The sequence below is a fragment of the Lepisma saccharinum genome, chromosome 12, assembly GCF_977018435.1.
Source record: "Lepisma saccharinum chromosome 12, izLepSacc3.1, whole genome shotgun sequence".
In the NCBI taxonomy this organism is placed as follows: domain Eukaryota; kingdom Metazoa; phylum Arthropoda; class Insecta; order Zygentoma; family Lepismatidae; genus Lepisma; species Lepisma saccharinum.
Genome location: NC_139240.1, coordinates 51,235,734 through 51,257,854, shown reverse-complemented (window position 1 = coordinate 51,257,854; position 22,121 = coordinate 51,235,734). Strand labels below are relative to the sequence as shown.

The following is a 22,121-nucleotide window of genomic DNA, read 5'->3' as shown; positions in this document are numbered from 1 at the left end:
GTGGTTCGTGATTTTCTTGACCAACATTTCAATCGTCGTTGGTGTAGCCGTGGGGGAGCCATTGCTTGGCCTGCCAACTCCCCAGATTTAACCCCTCCAGACTTCTTCATCTGGGGTTTCGTTAAAGACACTGCCTATTCACAGAAACCCACAGACATTGATGATTTGAAACTCAAAATCACGCAGGCTTTCGACAGAATCACCCCAGAGATGTTACACCAGACGTGGAATGAATTAAATCACCGTTAGGAAATGTGCAGAGTTCGCAATGGAGGCGATGTAGAAAACTGAAAACGGTTCCAAACTGTTATGAGTTGTGTAGAGTTCGCAATGGAGGCCATGTAGAAAACTGAAAACTGTACCAAACTGTTAGTAGTGTACAAAAATAAAAACTCCCACCTTGCAGTCTTTTGTATACAATATTGCAGGTAATTACATTTGACCAGAAAAATTTCACATCCATTTTATTTTATCCATACCGAAACGGATCACCCTGTTTGTCATTGGTGTCTTTCCGATGGGGTGCTGGTAATTTCGAAACCCGATGGAAGCACATAGTGGTTCGGATCCCACTTTAAACTGTAGGTTCAGACCCAATTTACCTATCTGGACTTAAAAAAAAACTCGAACTAACTCTGCTCGTTTCAAATTACAAAACATGTCGTGGTTGTGGTTAAAGCAAGCAAAAATGAAGCGTCTCGTAGTGTTCAGTTTGATTGACATATTTTCATAGAAGCCAACGAAAAGTTGATTGGTATTTGATGTAATGGTTAAAGCATGCATACATGTTTCTTGTTTATTTAAATACTATTCTTTTGTTAAAAGAACGTGTCACTATGCAAAAGAACTCGAATCAAAGGCGGAATCGTACCTTCATCAGCCTGTCCCGTATCTCCCAGCTGAATATCCCAGGGTTGTCCTTCTTGTAGTCCTCTATCCTCTTCTCCACCTCGGGGGTTGCCACTCGGGGTTTGCTGCCCCCGATGACCCCCGGCCGGATGCTCCCTGTCTCCTGGTAGCGGTTCAGGATCTTAGAAACGCACCCGTGGGACACGCGGAGCTGCCGCGAGATGACACACGGCCGCACACCCGCTGCTGCCATCTCCACTATCTTGAGGCGGATATGATTGGGTAAGGGTCTCCCATTGATGAACACCCCTCCGAGCTGGTTCACACGCCCCTGGCCTGTGGGGAAATAAACGGAAACGATTAGATAAGTATTAGTTTTATCAGACCAGATTTTAAGGGCATGGAAAAAACATAAAATATTGTAAAATATACTCTTAGGGGCATTCCATGTCAGAGTGCTGAAACTTTATTCTCTTTTGTGAATGAAGAATCTAAGATTGCCACGTGGATAAAAATTCAAGTACTGTACATAATTAAGTTAGAAGGTATTATACAGGGTGTTTCGTAAGTTCGTTTACAACGCTTGGGAGGTGATTGCACGAGTGAAAATAAGGTGGAAAGTTCATGTAACGAAATTCCGGAGACGGCTTTGTTGCCGAGTTATTGACGTTTGAAAACGTGGGAAAATGATTTTCCGAAATGAATAATGTCAAAACGGGCGGAGAGAAGTCGTCGGTGTTGGACGGTCCAGCTCACGCAGAACGCACACCCACCCCACTCCCGTCAACATCTTCGTTCGCGTCCTTTGGGGAATCCCTTGCGCCGACATTGCACAACATTGCCGCTTGATTTTTTGACAAGAGCGTACCCAATTTCTTAGTGGACCGCCCAACACCGACGACTTCTCTCCACCCGTTTTGCCATTATTCACTTCGGAAAATCATTTTCCCACGTTCTCAAACGTCAATAACTCGGCAACAAAGCCGTTTCCGGGATTTCGTTACATGAACTTTCCACCTTATTTTCACTCGTACAATCACCTCCCAAGCGTTGTAAACGAACTTACGAAACAACCTGTATATGTTGCTTTATTCCAACTTTTTTTGATTTAGTTGTGTTTTCTATTGTGTCCCACTCGTGACACCAAAAAACAATTAATTTATCCTTTATCTGTTACATTTCCCCCTCAACTACACTAGAATATTCAAAGGTCAATTACCTTCTCTCTCTGTCTTCAATAATTTATTTTTCATTATTTGACAATTCATAGAAATGAAAATAAATTTCTTACGCGTATAAAGAGGCAGTGTTTCGTCTGTCCCACTCGCGACACAAAATTGTTCACTTGTAGCTATAAATCTGGGAAAGTATTTTAAGGGCACTTATGTTTAATCAACAGTGTTAAGTTTCATATTTCATTGCACAGAAACTGTAAGAAAAACATTCCTTAACTATCAGTACAATAGTTAGTTCAAATATAAAAAAGTGTAGTTACAAATTTTGAATATATACAGTTTTCATATACGTCATATATCGGTACTACTTTACTATAGGGGTGACACCTATAAATCATGTATTTCGCATTTTTTTACATTGCTAACGTACTATTCTGCATTGCGAAACATTTCTTTAGGTGAAATAATGAATTTCTAACGAAAATAATGTATATTTCTTACATTTACGAGTACTTACTGTTACTCGTTATTTCGATTCTATAACACACATTATGGCGATCGCGTACTGGTTCATCGCGCGTTGTGAGAGTGTTTTGTCGATTTATGCAGTGTTGCAACCTTGTTCATCGGAAAATACCTACTTTCTTGCCCGGATTTGAAATTATGCTAATACCTCGCAAACCATTGACGTTAGCCTCACAAACCATTGACGTTAGCCCCACAAACCATTCACGTTAGCCCCACATTTAAAAAAATAAAAATACTCGACACGTCATGTTATAGTGAAAACACGGCGAGTTTGAAACACTGACTACGGGGTTTACGTCATCTAACACACGGAACATTGTGCTCTCGCGCAGAAAGGAAATGGCGGCAGCAGCAACAGCGTGTCGAACAGAGATTTTCGCAGAAAACAACATGCATGCGCATTAAAATGGATCAAAACTACATTCACGAACTTCCACAACGCTACAGAAAATGATTTCCGTAAGTACTTTCTCCTGTAAAAAGTAAGAAATCCGTCACCCCTATAGTAAAGTGTTACCCATATATCTACATCAATATCATGCAAAATCTAAAATTGATTATAACTACAATTGTTATATCTGGTGACTATATCAAGTTACTCATTTTGAATATTTACATTTTTCATATGTCTATATTAATATCATGAAAAATCTAACAATGATAAATACAATTGTTACATCTGGTGACCATATTAGAGAGGATAAAGATGTTGGGTGAGGTATTCCTTTTTTTATTATTAAATTCTTGAATAAGATCTCCCTTTGAGTGGTATAAAGTGGACATTGAAATATAACATGATTAGCATCTTCCTGGTCTAGATTGCACTTGCACATAGGTGAATTAACTTAGTATTAAAACTAAAAACTTTCTGGGGATATTAATTGTATAACACCACGGAGTCTTGTTGTTTAAATTTAGTACATTTTTATATGAATGACCCGTATATGTAAATTTTTGTTTGACCCATATCTCCCAATCTTGTTGAATTTTGTTTTTAACTCTTGGTAACATATCTGTATATGATAAAAATATATTCGTTCTGTGATCCATGATTCTTGATTCTTTAGCATTTTCATCTGCCAGTTCATTATAATGGAACCCTGAATGTGCTGGTATATATGCGAAATGAATTGTCCTTCCCTCTGTAGTTAACTACCCCTGTTAAGTATTTGGCAGAGTTAAAGTTAGTTTAAAAGTGTAGCAATAAAGCAATGCATTATTTTTGTCACAGAATATCAACAGATAATATGCTGTCGGAAAATATATGGCAAAAGCGTTACTAGTAAGTTTTTATTTGTCCATAGAGTAAACAGTTTCATATACCCATCTTTGATACTGTAAAAAGAAATGTATTTTTTCGACATAATTACTAATTTACTTTATGTTCAGGTACACTCAGAACTATAAATGCATCAAATCAAAGTTGTGATGCATCAATCAGTGGCGTGCCCAAGGGTGTTGGTGGGAGTCATAACTCCCCTTTTGGCTCAGAATTACTAAAAAAAAGCGACGTCACAAGCAGGAAAAGTTGGCAAAATTAAGGCTGACTGAATGACACGTATAAATAACACACCCTTTCGAAAATCCTGGGCACGCCAATGGCATCAATTGACAGTTTAAACGTACAATTTTGGTTTATTTGAAATAATCGTGTCTGATACGTTGAATTTATTTATTTTTAGTGCATCGTACAGAACAGGAGCTGATAAATGCACTATTTAATGGATTTCTGTGAGCATTTTGATGCATTGTGGTGTTGCTGGAGTCAACATATTTGTGTCAGTTGACTGACACATGGTTGGTTCCAGTGGCGTATACTGAGTAAGATCTGGGCTATCTCACTATATCACGTGGTCCTAGGCTATGAATAGAAATATATTTACCAACTCCTAAGAAATCAGGTTGCCAACTCCTAAGACATCAGGTTGCCAACTCATAAGAAATCAGGTTGCCAACTCATAGGAAATCAGGTTGCCAACTCATAGGAAATCAGGTTGCCAACTCATAAGAAATCAGGTTGCCAACTCATAGGAAATCAGGTTGCCAACTCATAAGAAATCAGGTTGCCAACTCATAGGAAATGAGGTTGCCAACTCCTAAGAAGTCAGGTTGCCAACTCCTAAGAAATCAGGTTGCCAACTCATAGGAAATGAGGTTGCCAACTCATAAGAAATCAGGTTGCCAACTCCAGAATTAGCATCATCATCTCACTGATATGAATAATATTATTTAAATTTCTGATCGTTTTTTCTCCTGTATTTTATTCTCTACACTTCAGGCTTCGCAGATAGCCTTGCTAGCCTAGAATATACGCTCCTGGTTGGTTCTGTGTGTAGTTCCTACCGTATAAATGCATGCATATTTCGGCAATTTTTCCTTGAAATTCAAGTGTTTGGATATGATAGCAGTGTATGAATAAAATATGGATGGGGTTGGGTACAGAATTCAATATCCAAAATCCAGTGACAGTTTGTTCAATGTAAATGGCTACGTAAGTACTGCTCTCTCTCTCTCTCTCTCTCTCTCTCTCTCTCCACCTTCCTTTCCATTCTTCCTCTATATATCTTTTGTTTTCCTATCTCCTTTTACGTTTCCCTATCTCTGTCTTTCCTTGATTCCTCCTGTCTTTATTTCCACACTGCTTTTTTCTAGTTTTTATTCTTCTTCTGTAGGGGAAAGTGGGGCACTTTGCAACAGGAGGCACGTTGCAACAGTGCTTTTTCGGTTATGTAGGATGGCTCTACTGCGTTTACTGTCGTTCCAACACACGTTGGTAGGTGTCTCTGATGAACCGTTCGTTACGCCAGTTTTTCAGATGTTGTCAGAGTGGAGGAAGAAAGATGAATTTTGTGGACGGCGAGTAATTTTCAAGAATCTATTTCAATTTCTAATATGCAAATCCTATAAATGACCACAGCATGCGACATGTGGTCAATTGAAAGCATGTTTATTGAAGGTGTGGAACGTGATATTGCTTTCCATGTGATGCAATTTTTGTGGAGGCAAGAATAACTTTCGTAACCAAACATGTCGGTGAGCCAAGTTGCAACAGATGTTGCAACGTACCCCACAATGTTGCAAAGTGCCCCATGACAGACCAACACTTTAATAAGAAATAAAATGTAATTGTTCACTGTCCCGAATGTGATAAATCGATGTACGATTTATTGTCTACTAATTTTACAATCTTTTCAAGTAAAAGAAAAATGTGATCGCATATATTTAGTCCTTAGCTTAAGACAAATGGCTGCAGAGTTCAACATTCATTATTCAACCCTCTCGAGATACATACAAAATAAGATATTACAAGGAAGTGGTCTTCGTGAGGGACAGAACATAAGTTGTGGTTATGCGAAACTGTGGAACGTGTTTTCAGAGGAAGAAGATGTACTTTGCGAACTTGGTGGTACTACATACCACAGATAGTTAAAACAGCATTTTTGATTGCAGTTACCCCCTACCAACATAACATCAGGTTTTGCTCAAACCTGAGGTATTCCAAGAAAGCGACTTTGCCTCGTGTTTCGTTTCAGATCGACCAAATCCAGCAGGACAGGTAGATAGTAGGCCTCCGTATCTGATAGTGATGACATAGTCCAAACTGCCAGGTGCGATGCACTGCCAACTAAATCATCTTCAGGTGATGTTCAAAATGAACATTTGCTTTCGCAAATTGAAATGCCGGGTCCAAGTGGCACACAAATGTCTTCAGTAGTAAGTAGATCTAAAGTTTCCTTCCCTCATGAAAATGTTCGTCCATACCCAAAGGCTGAACCCAGGCAAGCGACGAATCGCAAACGTAAAACAAGTGCCATTCTAACAGACACACCTGAAAAAAGGCTTTGGAAGATGCAAAGAAGAGTAGTGCAAAGGGAAAGGGCAAGAAGAAATTTAGAGTGCAAGAAAACATTACTCCACAGTTCTTGCAAAGAATAATCCCATTGGCTGTGTGCGGAGAGAAATCCTTATTATGTGTGCATTGATTGCAAAGAGTGTCATTCTGACAATGCATAATCACTGTTGCAACGTACCCTAAACACTGTTGCAACTTACCCCATGCATGGGGCACATAGCAACACTCGGACCTGCTTTAAATTAACATACTTTTCTCACTTGAGGTTCAAAATTACAGTTTCATATTTGTTTCTTAAGTAGCCAAAAGACGTACCATTTCATAGCACATTTGCAACTTGTTCCAACTGTAACAGTTTTTGAATAAGAAAAAATAAACTGAAAAGTGTTGTCATTCTCTCTATTTATGTACCTACCACCTCTCCTGCTTCTCTCTGGATCTCTCCAATCTTTTTCTTATCATTTTCATCCTCTCATTGTATTTCTCTTTCGTCTCGTTCTTCCTATCCCTATTTATCTCTCTGTATCTACCTCATTCTCGCCTCTTTTCCCCCTTGATATTTATCTGTCCTGTCCTCTGCCACTCTCTCTAGATCTTCTGTCTCTTTCTTTCTCTGTGAGTCTCACTCTTATTTCTCTCTTTCGTTTTCGTTTATTCTTCTCTCTCCGTTACCACTTTTCTACTCTTTTCTCGTCTCTCTCTGCGCCTATATTTTTCTCCCGTTTTCTCTCCCTCTTTCTCACCTTGTATACATTTTACCTTCCTTCTCTTTCTTTTGCATTTATCTCACTCGATCGTTCTCTCTTGTCTCAGCTTTCAAGGACGTATTTAGAGTGGTACAGGGGGGCCGGACCCCCAGAAAGACTTACCAAGTACTAAAATTTAAAAAAATATACTTGTTTAGTATTTGTTGCATAAGCGAAGGTAATTTATTTTAGCCGAGCTAATGAATTAGATTTGGATCATACGGCTTTGGATGAGAGTACCTAAGAAGATTTATGCACACCTCTACTCATGGACGTCCGCAGGATTTTTTCCAGGGAGGGGCAAGGAAGGTATTTTTTTCCAGGGGGGCAAACAAGTCACATTTTCCCCCAAAAGAGTGTAGTTCCCTAAAAAAAAATTGCTTAAATTTGAATTTATGGTGTTAATGCAATAATTAACATATATTATTGTTGCTAAAATGAAATTATATGTGCGAAATACATAATTTTGACTTTCATTTTCCAGGAGGGGGCACGGCCCCCCTTGCTCCCTCTTCCGGACGCCCATGTCTCTACTTAAAATAATATATATGAAATATTAATCAGGAACTTTACTTTTCGTCAACTGGACCTAACGTTGTTTTCTAATATTCAATAAGTATTCAATTCTTTATCTTTTTTTACATTAATTTGCTTGCCAGTTTTTTATATCAATTTTGGCGATCTACACGTATAGTGCAGTCAAAACAGGAAAATGAAGAACTAATTCATGACAAACTGACGTTACATAGCTAATAGTCTAATTTGACTGCATTAGTAAGCCAGATAATGAATACTTACTGTTATGATAAAAATTAAAACCGACCTATTAATTATACAGGTAAAAAAGGTAAAGTGTTCCCCTGTGCTTAGCACCACTCCATGAAGGCGTATAGGGGGCGTGGGGGTAACGCACCACACTTTCTTGATCCGGTCATGAGTGGGGGTGATGTGATCAGCATCACGCCCCTGAACTCTCTGAGTTCGAAGGGAGAAATAGAATCAATATTGGTAAGACTAGGAAGAATAAATTACATCTGTCCAGTGCTTTTTTCGAGTGACGCTGACAGGGTGTTCATAAAGTCTCTGTACCATTACAAAAACATATCTCGGAAACTACATGCAATAGAACAATGCTGTTGATTGCAAAATGTGTATTATAACACTGATAATGACTTTTGTTGCAGGTTATAATACACATTTTAAATCAATAGCATTTTTCTATTGCATGTAGTTTCCGAGCTGTGTTTTTGTAATATGAACACCTGTATTAACGTACTGATTTAAACGTTTATTATTATTGGTTCTGAGATACTTGGCTCGGACCACCCGAATTGTATTTCTAGATACGTGCCTGTCTGCTACCCTTAACTCTCTCGGAACAAGATAACGCCTGTGCAGAGGCGACAGGTGGGCATCAAAGCGAGAGCACAATGTGGGCTCACAATTGATGTAGCAGGTATTCGCGCCGAGCGGAGTGAATTTTCCGTGATTAATCTGATGGCATGCTTGTTAGCGCTGATAGATCGGCCAGCCAAACGAGACAAAGCAAAGACCATGGAATCGGTTTCACGGTCGCTTTCCTCCCCCCCTTCTTTCCTCCTCCCTTTTACTTGTCTTTCTGAAGGCGACAACGGCCAATGGCGGTTTCCAAAGGCGAGGAGAAGACTTGGTCGACAAATTGGGCTCTCCGCGGAATTTCTGTTGACCGTGTCCTCCCCTTTCTGGAAAGATGTCGTCACTTACCGAACTATTTTTCTTTTTCCTGGTACCTGAGATGTCCATAAGGAACAGTCCACATTTTTCGATTACCTCTTTAATACATGAACACTTTTCTAACCTTTTAATATGTAAACCTTTGGAATTTGCATTACTAAACTTGCATTGGTAAAACTGTCAAAGCCGGGAATCGGCTGTAACTCGTTTATTCTGTAATTGTTGACATTCGTACTTACTTATACTGCATTGCGAAAGATTGTTAACAAGGGATTTCGCTTTTTTTTTTAAACGAAATTAGTATCTATTGTCGACATATCGAGTAACAATTGTTCGTTCTTTTCTCGCTTCCTGAACACGCAAAATGGCGGGTAAATCTTGACTAGCGTTGTGTTTCAAACGGCAAAGCAGTGTTTCAACCTTCCTAACAGAAAAGTTCCCGCATAGCCTCGAAAACCATTCCCGCATAGCCCCAAAAACCATTCCCGCATAGCCCCAAAAACCATTCTGGATCGTATAACCATCCACGAATAGCTCCAAAAACCATTCACGATAGCCCCACGCACCATCACGGTAAGGTTAGGTTAGGTTGCTTTAGGTTGGGCAATATAGTGAAAAAACTGTGTTTGGAAACACTTACCGGGCATTACGTCATCAGATGCTCGCAACATCCGGTTCAAGTACATGGATGGAAATGCAAGCAACAGCTTTCGTGCATCGGACGAACATTATTATAGAAAAATACATGAATTAGCGGCCAAATACATTGAAAAATGCGAGGAAACACTTCTACGACCTTCCCAAATTACACATAAACTCAAACTTCCTCCTGTAAATTTGAAGAAATGCGATTCCCGACTTTGACAGTTTTAGCCTTTCATTTTCATTACTCTTCCCATAATTGAATTTAGACAACTACAGAATTTTAAAAATTTGCTCTTTTTCCAATTATTTTCAGCACCAGGGAAACACAGAAAATTATTGTTGCCAGGCGTCAATTCTTCCTCCTTGTTTGCATCATCTGTTGGTAGTTTCGTCACAAGAAAGATACATTCAGAAGATGAAAAGGTCAGTGGAAACGTTTATTACTGCCATATACTGTTTGTTTTTTTAAAATTTTGTTCCTTATTTTCAACTTGTGATTGCTATTTCATCCCGTATTTTTGTTTGTATTTGTATTTTTGTTATTTATCGTTGTTTTTCTACCACTTTTGGCTAATCGTGACTATGATTTGAATTCATTTTTTAAATATTTGTTATTTAGCGTCGCTTTTCTGCCACTTTTGGCTGATTGCAGCTAAGAGGATGAGTGATGATGTGATGAAATTGATGAAGCAATACCCACAACGAACGCCCATGCTCAGGCAGGGATTCGAACCCGGGACCTTTGGCGCAGTAGCGTTTCGTGCTAACCACTCCCGTATTTTTTCACATTGACAATGTGACAACCCTATAGAAAATAGAGCTAGAGCTTAAATTAATTTTCCTCAAACATAGTCGTTCATTCCTTCCATTTTCCTATTCAAAAAATAATACAAAATGCTTTTCAGCAAAAAAACATTCCTGGGCGTACTTATGTGTTCGTAACGTATATCATACGTGGCACATCAGAGCATAAGCAAGCATAATGTTTTGAAAGCGTATGGCGCATAAAATACCTTTAATGATTGGGGTCGGAGAGGGAATCATGTGACCTTAAGCGGGGTACAGGATCGATCTGGATTGGCTTGGTTCAGACTTGGGGGGCGGACACAATTCCAAAATGTTCTACATGTGGGGAAAGGCTGACAAAATGTCGCATTCTTCTCTGGAGCAAAGAAACAAGGGCTGCAAGACAAAAGTATATTAGGAACATAAGTTAATCATAAATGGAGAGGACAATGATGGTTTCGATGAGAGAAGAAAAGCAATTGATAAAAGTTGGAACTTTATTGACAATAAAAATTAATGAAAGGGGTTTATTAGAACTACTAGTAACAGCTAAGTATTAGGCCCGGGACTTTATGATATAACATATTTTTTATATGCAGATCTCTAATACTGGGGTGAGATCTCCATGTAGCTGATGAAAATCAGCCGAAATAGACGAACTTGATACGGCATATTTTGACATATTTGATCTTTTTTTTTTACAATGTATTTCTTCAATTTCCTCCTAATGAGACATATTTCTGTATAATTTCGTAAATGTCTTGCAATAGGTTATTTTATAATGTATTCTTCGTTCCGGGCCCCGTGGCGGAGTGGTTAGCACATCCCGACCCGGGCTTGGATGTTTGTGAGTGTCCATTCATCAATTTCATCATATCATCACTCATCCTCATCTTCGCAATAAGTCAAAAGTGGCCGAAAAGCGAAGTAAAATAAAGCAAATCAAGCAATCAATGTATTCTTCGTACCTTTACCACAACTCATAGTTTATATTATCAATGGCAGGGAAATTATGGACGAAAGAGTTAAAAACAGATGACGTCTCTTCTTACCAACTAGTACAGAGTAATAATACACCCCTCATTTTGTTTTATCCCGCCGACAATTGATAGCCGTGCGAACATTTATTTCTATTTATTTATTTCTTGAACTCAACAGGTACATACTTAATTACAGAGCCCATATGAAGGATACATAGTCAATACAATTACATATATTTCTGTAATATAGAGATAGAAATCATATATACACTTTATCACAATTTCAATAGGAAAATATGTGTTTAAGCTTAGGCCATTGTGTTAATAGTGGCTTTACTGAAGTCCCTTTGGTTCATAGAAAAGATGTCAATGGTGCTATTCTTGATAGCAATTTATTGTAACTGGTGCACATTCTCCACAATGGAATTTCTTTTTAATTTCGGATCTAGCCTTCTTTATAAGAAAAACTTCATTCTTCAGTCTAGTTTTAGACGACGGGATTCGAAAATTTATCTGGCAGAGCAGATGTTCAGCATCTATTTCGTGATTTAACAATTTCCACAAGAATACTATTTCAAGGAACGTTCTTCTGTGACACAGCTTTGTAAACCAACATTCATATATTAGGTTGTCGTAGTGTTCAAATGTGCGGTAAACTTTCTGAAGTTTGTATTTTAAAAATCTTAAGAAATCTCGATTGTTGAGGAAAATACGAGGATCACAGTAAACAAGTTTCAACAGTTCTCATTTCTCTATCTTTTTTTTTCGCTTCTCACAACAACCAGTCAAAAGTAAAAATAACATTCGGTAGTACATTACAGCTCCTATTCTATCGGCAATCTACGGTATAGTATGGGAGTTTCAAGATCGCTTGTCGTTTGAGCCAACCACGTATCAGAGTGTAGCAGTGCGAGTGAATAGAATGCCAGAAAGATTGTAAGTGCATTGTAGAACGGAAACGTATTTAGTGTAACTTGTTCTGACAAAAATTTTGTAGGCTGTTATTCAAATTCGGTAAATGTCTGTTATATCGGAGACACATTTCTTCATTTTTACAGAAGAAACTACTTACGGAAATGAGTTTCTGTAGCATTTTGAAAGTTCGTGCGGTTGTTTCCATTATGTACCTGCAGATGGCGCGAGCTTCGAAACTCACGCGGTCTCGCCAGTGTTTCCAAACGTGCCTTTTTTTACGAGATTTTTTAATTTTTTTTAACTATGCTTACCTAACCTAACCTAACCTAACCTTGCCGGAAATGGTCCGTGGGGCTATCGTGAATGGTTTTTGGGGCTATCGTGAATTGTTTTTGGGGCTATCGTGAATGGTTTTTGGGGCTATCGTGAATGGTTTTTGGGGCGTTCGTGAATGGTTCTTGGGGCTATCGTGAAAGTATTTTGGGGCTGTCCGTCAATGGTTTGTGATGACATAATGAACACGAAAGCAGGTATTTTTCGGTTAAGAAGGTTGAAACACTGCATACCCACTCCAAATCGACAAAACACAAGCACGACGCGCGATGATGCACAGCTGTGCGCGCCATATTGTATGTTCCGCAACGGAAGAAAGGACCCAAAAGAATTACTCGTAATGTGAAAAATCTAAGATATTTTCATGTAAAAAGCATAATGGCACCTTCAACTATGTTCCGCAATACACAATTGGGGCATAATTGGTAAGTACGAACCATTTGAAACTGAAAATATCCGATAGAAATGTGTCTCCGATATAACAGACATTTACCTTCAAATTCTACATGTTAAATATCCCCCTGAAATATCGTGCTTGTGTATTGATTGCCTGGATTTACCAGATCTGTAGCGAGCTGCCAATTACGCTTTAGTTTCCACAAAGGTGTATACCTGACATAATAATAAATAAACTTAGATTAATTGCAGTGACCCTCAGCATATTTTCAGTATTTTTCCAATACATTCTTCGGTTAAAGTGATTGTGACTTCACTATATATCCCACCCCCACCCTGGTCGATCTTCCCTGGAAGATACTGACATCCCGTATAATGAGAAATTCGGAAGTACTGTTGTACATATTTTTGGCTTTACTGGGAATATTTAATTATTTTCTTTTACATGTTTTGAAATTCTTATGACATAAAATACATACATATTTTACAGTTTTAAAGGACATAGAGTCCCGGTCCTAGTGATAATAGCCCCACTTTAAACTGTAGGTCCAGTCCCGATTAGCCTTACTGTGCATAAAATGGACTTAAAAAACATCTAGTGATAACTTCAGAGAAATTAATGGAAATGAGGAAAGGATAGTTGTTACTGGTTTGAGAATGGCAACACTATATTTATTTCAGGTGTAATGTTACGCAATGTTACGCACTGTGATAATAATCAATCTTATTTGTTATAATTAGCTATTGAAAGGTACAGTGACTATAGTGTGTGCTAAGTAGGTATATACTGAATTTCAAATCCTTCAGACATGTAAATGGAATTAGATTAAATTACGTGAATAGTACCTTGCTTAATACTCTTTTCCTAGATTATATTTTTAATCTATTATAACTTTTTGCTAAGCAGTGCCATCGTGTGTCATTTACAGAAACTAAAAGCAACTTTTCATTGTCAAAATTCAAATTTGAGATCTCGTTCGAATAACATATTGAGGTCTGACTTCTCAGGGAATAACTTGCTACGAAATCCAAAATGTATTGAATTGTATAGCATTAACGATATCTTTTTATGGCAAACGTAAAAAACACAATTATTTCTGGAGTTAATACATGATATGCAATTTCGATCTTTTACCCTTTCTATAAGAGATTTGATAGTATGAGCGTTCGGAAAAGCGTTAAGAAGTGAAGGGGGCATGCCACTTGGAAAATGAATATCAGGATATATTTCACATATTTCAGTCACATTATTTTGCCTTAATTACTACAAGGGTTGTCGCAGAAATGTGATAACTTCAAATCGAAGTAACTCTTTTACGTACGCCAGGGGTCCCGGGTTCGAATCCCGGCCTGGGCATGGATGTTTGTGATTATCCATTCATCAATTTCACCATGTCATCACAGTGATGTGCGTCTACGCGTAAACAACGATAGTCTACATTCTACACGTAGACTATTTTATATACGTAGAATAGATAATATATGTAAACAACATGGCGAAAGGTGATAACTTAGCAAAGGGCGCCTTGGAATTTAAAGAAAATTGTACTGCGTATCAGTTGCTGATGTGTAAAGAGAACTTTTCATACTCTTTCTTCCAAATTCTAACAATTCCTCACCTAGGAAAAAACCTAATATAGGAAATATTCTAGTGCTTTATGGGGAAAAGACCACTCTTGCCTCACGACTGCCATCTGTTGTTGTTTTTTTCATACTATTTATCTTCTTCCATAGTTGATGGTAGAAGAGAAGAGAAATTTTGTTGTAAATAGGATTCTTTTCATTTCGTTAGGAACCAATATAGTTGAAAATGTCACTTTCCTTTTATGAAACCCTTGAAAATTAATTTTAATGCACTTTAGATTGTCTACGTAGTCTATGTAAACTACAACCCAATGTAATCTACGCGTATATTACGTGTAGACAACGCATGTAGACGTAAACTTATAGTCTACGGCACATCACTGGTCATCACTCATCCCCATCTTCGCAAGTTAGCCAAAAGTGGCACAAAACGTGAAGTAAAATAAGCGAATCAATCAATCAATAATTATTTTACGTGGCAGTATTTTTTTTTAATTCCTTGCTTGCCCGTCTCTGAGGGGGAAAGAAAGAGCAGTCTCATACACAGGCCGAAATCTCAAGAGAAAAGTTGTTACGATTCCCCCACACACAGAAAACTAAATGCATCATATCGACTGATGCACTAATGTGTGTTCTATGGCATCTGCGAAGAATCAGATTCACATTTGATGCATTTTCGTATGTCGTAAAAGAAACACGAAAGTGCATCACATGATGCAAGCGAGGATATCTTTCAGTCGAGATGCATTATAATGCGTCATTTGATGAGTTTTGATGCATCTTCCTGCATCTTTTTTCAATGATTTTTATTTAGCTCAGATGAAACGTCTAAGTTGATCATCGAGAAAGATGCAGGAAGTTGCACCAAAACGAATGAAGGTGCATCAAAATGCATCAAATGATGCATTATATTGCATCTCGACTGAAAGAAATCCTCACTTGCATCACATGATGATGCACTTTGGTATTTCTTTTACAACATACAAAAATGCATCAATCGACGCGTTTTGGTGCATCAATTGATATGATGCATTTAGTTTTCTGTGTGGAGACTCGAACCTGTACGCGTCCAGTAGTTGGAGCTCAGCGCCTGACACCTTATACCCCACGGCCACGGTGCTAGACTTTGTAATAAAAATACTTTCTTAGTATTGCATCGGTAGGCAAGCACACCAAGTTTCCTCACATTAAAGTGCATGAACTTCTTATTCTTGCAACCAGGGTTGTTAAAGTTCCAAAACCCATACATTCATATGGGTTCTTTTGCAGGGCCCGAACCTTTTTCCTCGCTCAATTTAAATTCTGTCCAAGTTGCGTATTGTTTCCATTGGAAAAAGGTTTCTGGACTGCATTTAAATTGAGCCGGAAAAAAAAGTTTCCTGGACGTATTTAAATTGATCCTGAAGAAAAGGTTCCTGGACCGAATTGAAATACTTTACAGATAAAAATGTTTTTTACGGTCCAGAACCCATTTACGCTTGATGATTTTCTCTCCTGCACCGGAATTGAATATATTTAAAATTCCTGGACCTTAGCAACCTTGCTGCAACATCAATTGACACGGTTAAAATGCGTAATTTTTGTTTCTTTGAAATAATTTCCTCTGATCTTCTCAAATGATGCACATTTAGACGGAACAGCAGCCGATGAAAGTAGTATCCTTCATACATTTAAATGCATCAAAAGCCGGACCCTGTGGCCGGGTGGTTAGCACATCGCGCTGCGACGCCAAGGGTCCCGGGTTCGAATCCCGCTCGGGCTTGGTTGTTTCTGAATGTCAATTCATTAATTTCATCACTCATCCCCATCTTGGCAAATTAGCCAAGAGGCACAAAACGCGAAGTAAAATAAACTAAATCAATCAATCAATCAATGCATCAAAAGTTTATCATTATCCATTTATACACTTTCATGTAAGTATTAAAATTTCAACACATTTGTGTCAAATTGATACGCATTAGGTTCAGTGTGATACAACGGCAGAGTGTTCCTAGATTGGAATCCTAGGAAAAGCTTCGACTGTGATTGGTTCGTTCATTAATTTCATCAATTCACCATTCTTATTCATCACGATTAATTAGCTTGAAATGCAACGTGAAATAATCGCAAATACAAACAAAAACATTCATTTTTCTACATGAAAACAAGTGTGCGAATTAACAACGGTGGGGGGATTCCCCCCAAAAAACCTTTACCCTCGGCAAAATAAAATTATTTTTATCCGTGGCGGGGATATTTTTATTCCCCTCAAAGAAAATGGAAAGGGTATATAGGTGTTTCAAAAAGAATCATCCGATTTAAAATGGCTATATTCAGGAAACCAATGAACATAGAATGTTACAGTAAGTTGTAAAATACATGTTGGAACATCAAGTTTTATTTACAGTAGGTGCAGCTCACCCTTTACTCTGCATCAAGAAAGCTTTCTGCGTTCTCCACTTCAACAAATGTGAGTCCGTTAGAGCTGTACAGCGTGAGTTTCGTTGTGAATACGGTGCTACACCACCACTGCTCACAGTATTCGAAGTTGCACAGTTGTAACGAACTCACATTTCTTGAAGCAGAGCATGCAGAATTCTTCCTGTTGCTGGATTGCCTTCTTCTTTGCGGACTAAAGAGTGGGTTGCACCAAAGCATTTACCTGCAACAAATCAAAACCTACTGTAAGTAAAACTTGATGTTGTTCCAACATGTATTTTACAACTTACTACAACATTCTATGTTCATTGGTTTCCTAAATATAGCCTTTTTAAAATGGAAGATTCTTCTTGAAACATCCTGTATTATACCATTGGTGTCCATTAATTGTCCCAGTCATCAAAGATTTCCCTACCGAAAAGTAAGCAGCCATGTGGATTAAAGAAGGACGCCATTCTCCAACTGACCAACCTCAAAGAACATGTATTCAAGTGTTCACAAGGAATTTGTAGGTTAGGTTAAATGAACAATAATTGAATCTGGTAATATAAATTTGGTCATGGTTTCGGAGTTACTAGCTTGATGGATCTCTTTGCGTACGAGTCTGGGTTTTCTTATAATGCAATATTGATTGATTGATTGAATTAGCTTATTTTACTTCGCGTTTTGTGCCTATTGGCTAATTTGCGAAGATGGGGATGAGTGATCAAATTGATGAATGGAAATTCACAAAGAACCAAGCCCGAGCGGGATTCGAACCCGGGACCCTTGGCGTCGCAGCGCGATGTGCTAACCACTTTTTTTTATTATTATTTAAAGGAAAGTCCCTAAGCGGAAGCTTCCCCCGTCTCATTTCATTCACTCATATCATTTCATGCACATTTCTATTTCAGGACTTTTCAGGACAGACAATCACAAATACCCATGCCTTACCCGGGACTCGAACCCGGAACCCCTGGCGTTGTAGCGCGCTCTGCTAACCAATCCGCCACGGAGGTGGACGACCACTCGACCACAGGGTCCGGCTTCATAAGGTTTAATAACTTAAGTTAGAATAAAGGTTATAAGATATTTAGAACCGCAAGATAATAGTGTAGTTTACTGAATGGTAACATATATACGTATTTGCAGAATCCCCAAAAACTACCTCCCAAAATGAAATCACAAATACGCCACTGAGTGGGCATCACCCCCCCCCCCCCCCCAAAAAAAAGCAAAAAGCTAATTCGCACAGTGATGAAAAGGGATGTATGAAAGTGTTCAAAGAATAGCAGTTTATTTTACGGTAGATGCCAAACCAAACAAATAAATAAGACATATTTCATGCTTGTAATTTCACGTCAGTGAAAATACATTGTATTAGGAATTATAATTGTAAGACTGGTAAACGTTCATCACCAGACTACCGGAATTTCAGATTCAATCACCGTTTTCAGAGAATAAAAGTCCATGGTTGCCCCTATGCGGATGACCTTACTGTCAACATATAGAGTGTAGTAATTTCATACAAGGAACAATAAATATATTTAAGAGACACATTATTTCTTCACTACAATGTAATGTTCATTAAAATTTATCAAATCCATCCGAAGCTAATCCTTAATGCTCGAATTATATTTATATTTTATTAGTTGTTTTCATAATTTACTGTAGCTACACCGATCCTTTTCTTCATGGCTTCCTCTACTATCAAACAGCATTCCGTGCCTATGATGATAAATTCCCGCCAAGATTTCCCACCTAACAATGCCACTGCAATCGTATTCATATAGACACGCTAGGCAGTTTTTAAACGTATTTCCTAGTAAATGTTAGCTGTGAAATTCCTTGTCATTTTCTTACATTATTATTAAATATGCTACAGATCTCTAATTGTACGATTAATAAAACTCCTTTTTTGTCTTTGGTTCGTCGCTAAAATAATCATGGAATTCATAAATAATTGTGTCTCGTAACAGCTGAACTTTATAAAGCATAGCCGGATGGGGTTCAACTAACAGGCCAAGGATGGTACAATTTTAATAGTTATAATCTAACTGTTACTATTTATGTATTTTTAATAAATACTTTTGAAATATAATAGATCAAATTTTCGCTTCAAACATTTTGGTCTAAATATTGACCTGATGTACATTAACTATATTAGTCATAAGGTTCATAACAATATTATTTATTAATTTATCTTCGTTAGAGTTTGATATTTTTAAAAGTGCACGTTTTTGTACGTGCGTGTTTGATATTACCATAATTTCATAACCTAATCAATTTTGATGCTGTTTCTTTGATTATACAGAGCAAAATGTTTACCAAGTGAATGGGAAGAGTTTGGACACGTTGTATACGACCGTAGGCATTATTGCCAAGTTAATATCAGAGACGTCACAGTACCAACATTCAACATTCACTTGAATTCACAGTGAGATTTTGATATTAAAAAGTAATTTGTTGTGTCCATATATTTAATTCTGAAAAAGAACGTATCAGAAAATTCAATTACCAGAGTTGATTTAAACTGCTGTCAGTAATGCATTACCTTTTCCGATAACTTGAACATTCAGTTTTAACATTAAAGTAACTATTCTACTGATAGTTAAGCGACATTTTTCTTACAATTTCTGTGCAGTGAATTATGCAACTAAACACTGTTCATTAAATAAACTACCTTTAGAATACTTTCCCAGATTTCTAAGATACAAGTGAACAATTTTGTGTCACGAGTGCGACAGATAGAACACTGCCTCTTTACTTAAAGATATTTATTTTAATTTCTGTGACTTTTCAAATTATGAAAAGTAAATTATTTTAAGACAAAGTGAGAAAGTAATTTACCTTTTAATATTCTAGTGGAGTTGAAGGGGAAATGTGACAGTTAAAAAAAATTAATGCTAAATCTTACCACAGGTTAAAATGGAAGAAAAGTATTACAAACAAAGAATACCATAGGGAAAAATTCCTTCTGCTCCGCGCACAGGTTAAGAAAGACATAACTGTAGCTTACACTAATTACATAAAACAGTCTGAAGACCAGATAAGTGCCGACCCTTCGCGATTCTGGTCCTATATCAAAAGTAAAAAGTCCCATCAAAACTGCCAAGCTATTAAAGTCGGCGCAGACATATTGACAGACGAAAATGACATCGCGGATGCCTTTGCAACTTACTTTCATTCTGTGTACGCAGCCGAAAGTGCTAAATATGACGTAAATAATCTGAAAATAGCAATTTCTAACGAACAACTTGGTATTTTCACTTTGCGCAACATCCGCGTAAGCGAAGTAGAAGCTGCCATTAAGAATTTGAAATCCAAATCAAAGACCGGCCCCGACAACATACCACCATATATAGTAAAAGGATGTTGCGATATTTTAAAATATCCCTTGCTGCAAATTTTTAACCTTTCCCTCGATACCAATACTTTTCCTTCAAGATGGAAAACATCGTCAGTCTGTCCTTTCCCCAAGTCTCACCAAAGATCAAGCTTAGAAAATTATAGACCGATAGCAATCCTTTCTAGTCTTGCTAAAATATTTGAACAAATGATTTACAAGAGGATGTTAGCACACGTCAATCCAGTTATCTCTCCTTATCAGCATGGATTCACTCCAAAGAGGTCTACCGTAACAAACTTAGCTAACTTTACCCATTACGAATGCAATGTACTAGATAACACAGGACAAGTCGATGCAATATACACCGATTTTACTAAGGCATTTGACAAAATTGATCATGATATATTACTACAGAAAATTGCATCATTCAATATTTCACTTAATACTTTAAATTTCTTCGCTTCATATTTAGCCGATCGAACGCAAACTGTAATATACGGGAAAATCAAAAGTCGCCCCTTCACACCATATTCTGGTGTTCCCCAAGGGTCCAATCTTGGACCGCTTTTGTTTTTATTACTTATCAACGACTTACCAAATTGCATAAGGGCCTCCCCCATGGCGCAGTGGAAGCGTCATTGCCTTGTAATCAAGGGGTCCCGGGTTCGATACCCGGTGGAGGCACAAGTGGTTCGGATCCCACTTTAAACTGTAGGTCCAGTCTCGATTAGCCTTACTGTGCATAAAGTGGACTTAAAACACCAACTCAAAACAAAAAAACAAACTAAATTGCATACATAATTCTCAAAAGTTGCTTTTCGTCGACGATCTTAAGCTTTTCCACGAAATAACTACCTCTGACGACTGTTTGAAACTACAGGAAGATATAGACAGAGTGATTTCCTGATGTAAAAATAACAAGTTGGATCTTAACCCAACAAAATGCAGCGTAGTCACTTATACAAAACGCAAAGCACCTTGTGGGTTTCCATACCGTATTAAAAATGTACAAATCACTCGCAAAAATGAAATTAAAGACCTCGGAGTGACCTTCGACACCAAGCTCAAATTTCATAAGCATATTGAAACTGTTACTAACGACGCTTTCAGAAATTTAGGTTTTATAATCCGGTCAAGCCACGACTTCACGAAAATAGAACCAGTGAAAATACTTTACTATTCCCTCGTACGGTCAAAACTAGAATATGCGTCAGTAATCTGGAATCCCACTCAAATAGACTTAATTCATAAACTAGAACGTATTCAGTCAAAGTTTCTTAGATATCTCAAATTCAAAGCCTGTGGAGAATATCCAACATTCGATTCATACGATAATCTAGTCTCAGAGACCAACTTCAACAAACTAGCACTCCGACGACAAGTAAATGACCCGCTCTTTCTGTATAAAGTAATTAACGGTATAATAGACGATTCCAACTTATTGTCAGCCGTATCGTTTAATGTTCCCAGTTCCAAAACACGCCCCAAGCACAAAATCTTTCATTGCCAGAGAGCGAAAACTTCAATTCCTTTTACCTCTCCGGTGTGGAGAGCGTGCAACTCTTTCAACACAATTTCATGTGTAAATAACACAATTGATATTTTTGCAATGAATTTATACAATTTTAAAAATACTATTACTGGAACACTGAATCAATTGTAGTAATATTATGTAATTAGAGCACTATAATTGGGCTCTGCCTGTTGAGCTCTATAAATAAATAAATAAATTAATTAATTAATTAATTGCTTTTTGGCGTCACGGGTTACGAAAGTAAATAAAAAAGTTAAAATAAAAGAACAATATGTTAAATGCCTTGTGCCTTCTAACTTAATTATGTATAATATTTGAATGTTTATGCAAATGACAAG

General features: G+C 37.6%; 1 protein-coding gene across 1 annotated transcript in view; it reads right to left on the bottom strand.

Annotated features, from left to right (window-relative positions):
* LOC145996325 (protein gooseberry-like) overlaps positions 1 to 20,869 on the bottom strand; it is an 84,643-nt gene extending 63,774 nt beyond the window's left edge. Inside the window, exons 1-2 of the mRNA XM_083132756.1 lie at positions 20,845 to 20,869; positions 872 to 1,185 (exon numbers count right to left, since the gene is read on the bottom strand). Of these exons, the coding sequence (XP_082988882.1) occupies positions 872 to 1,185; positions 20,845 to 20,869 (339 nt within the window). The remainder of the gene's footprint in view (positions 1 to 871; positions 1,186 to 20,844) is intronic.
* Between the last annotated feature and the right edge of the window lie 1,252 nt (positions 20,870 to 22,121).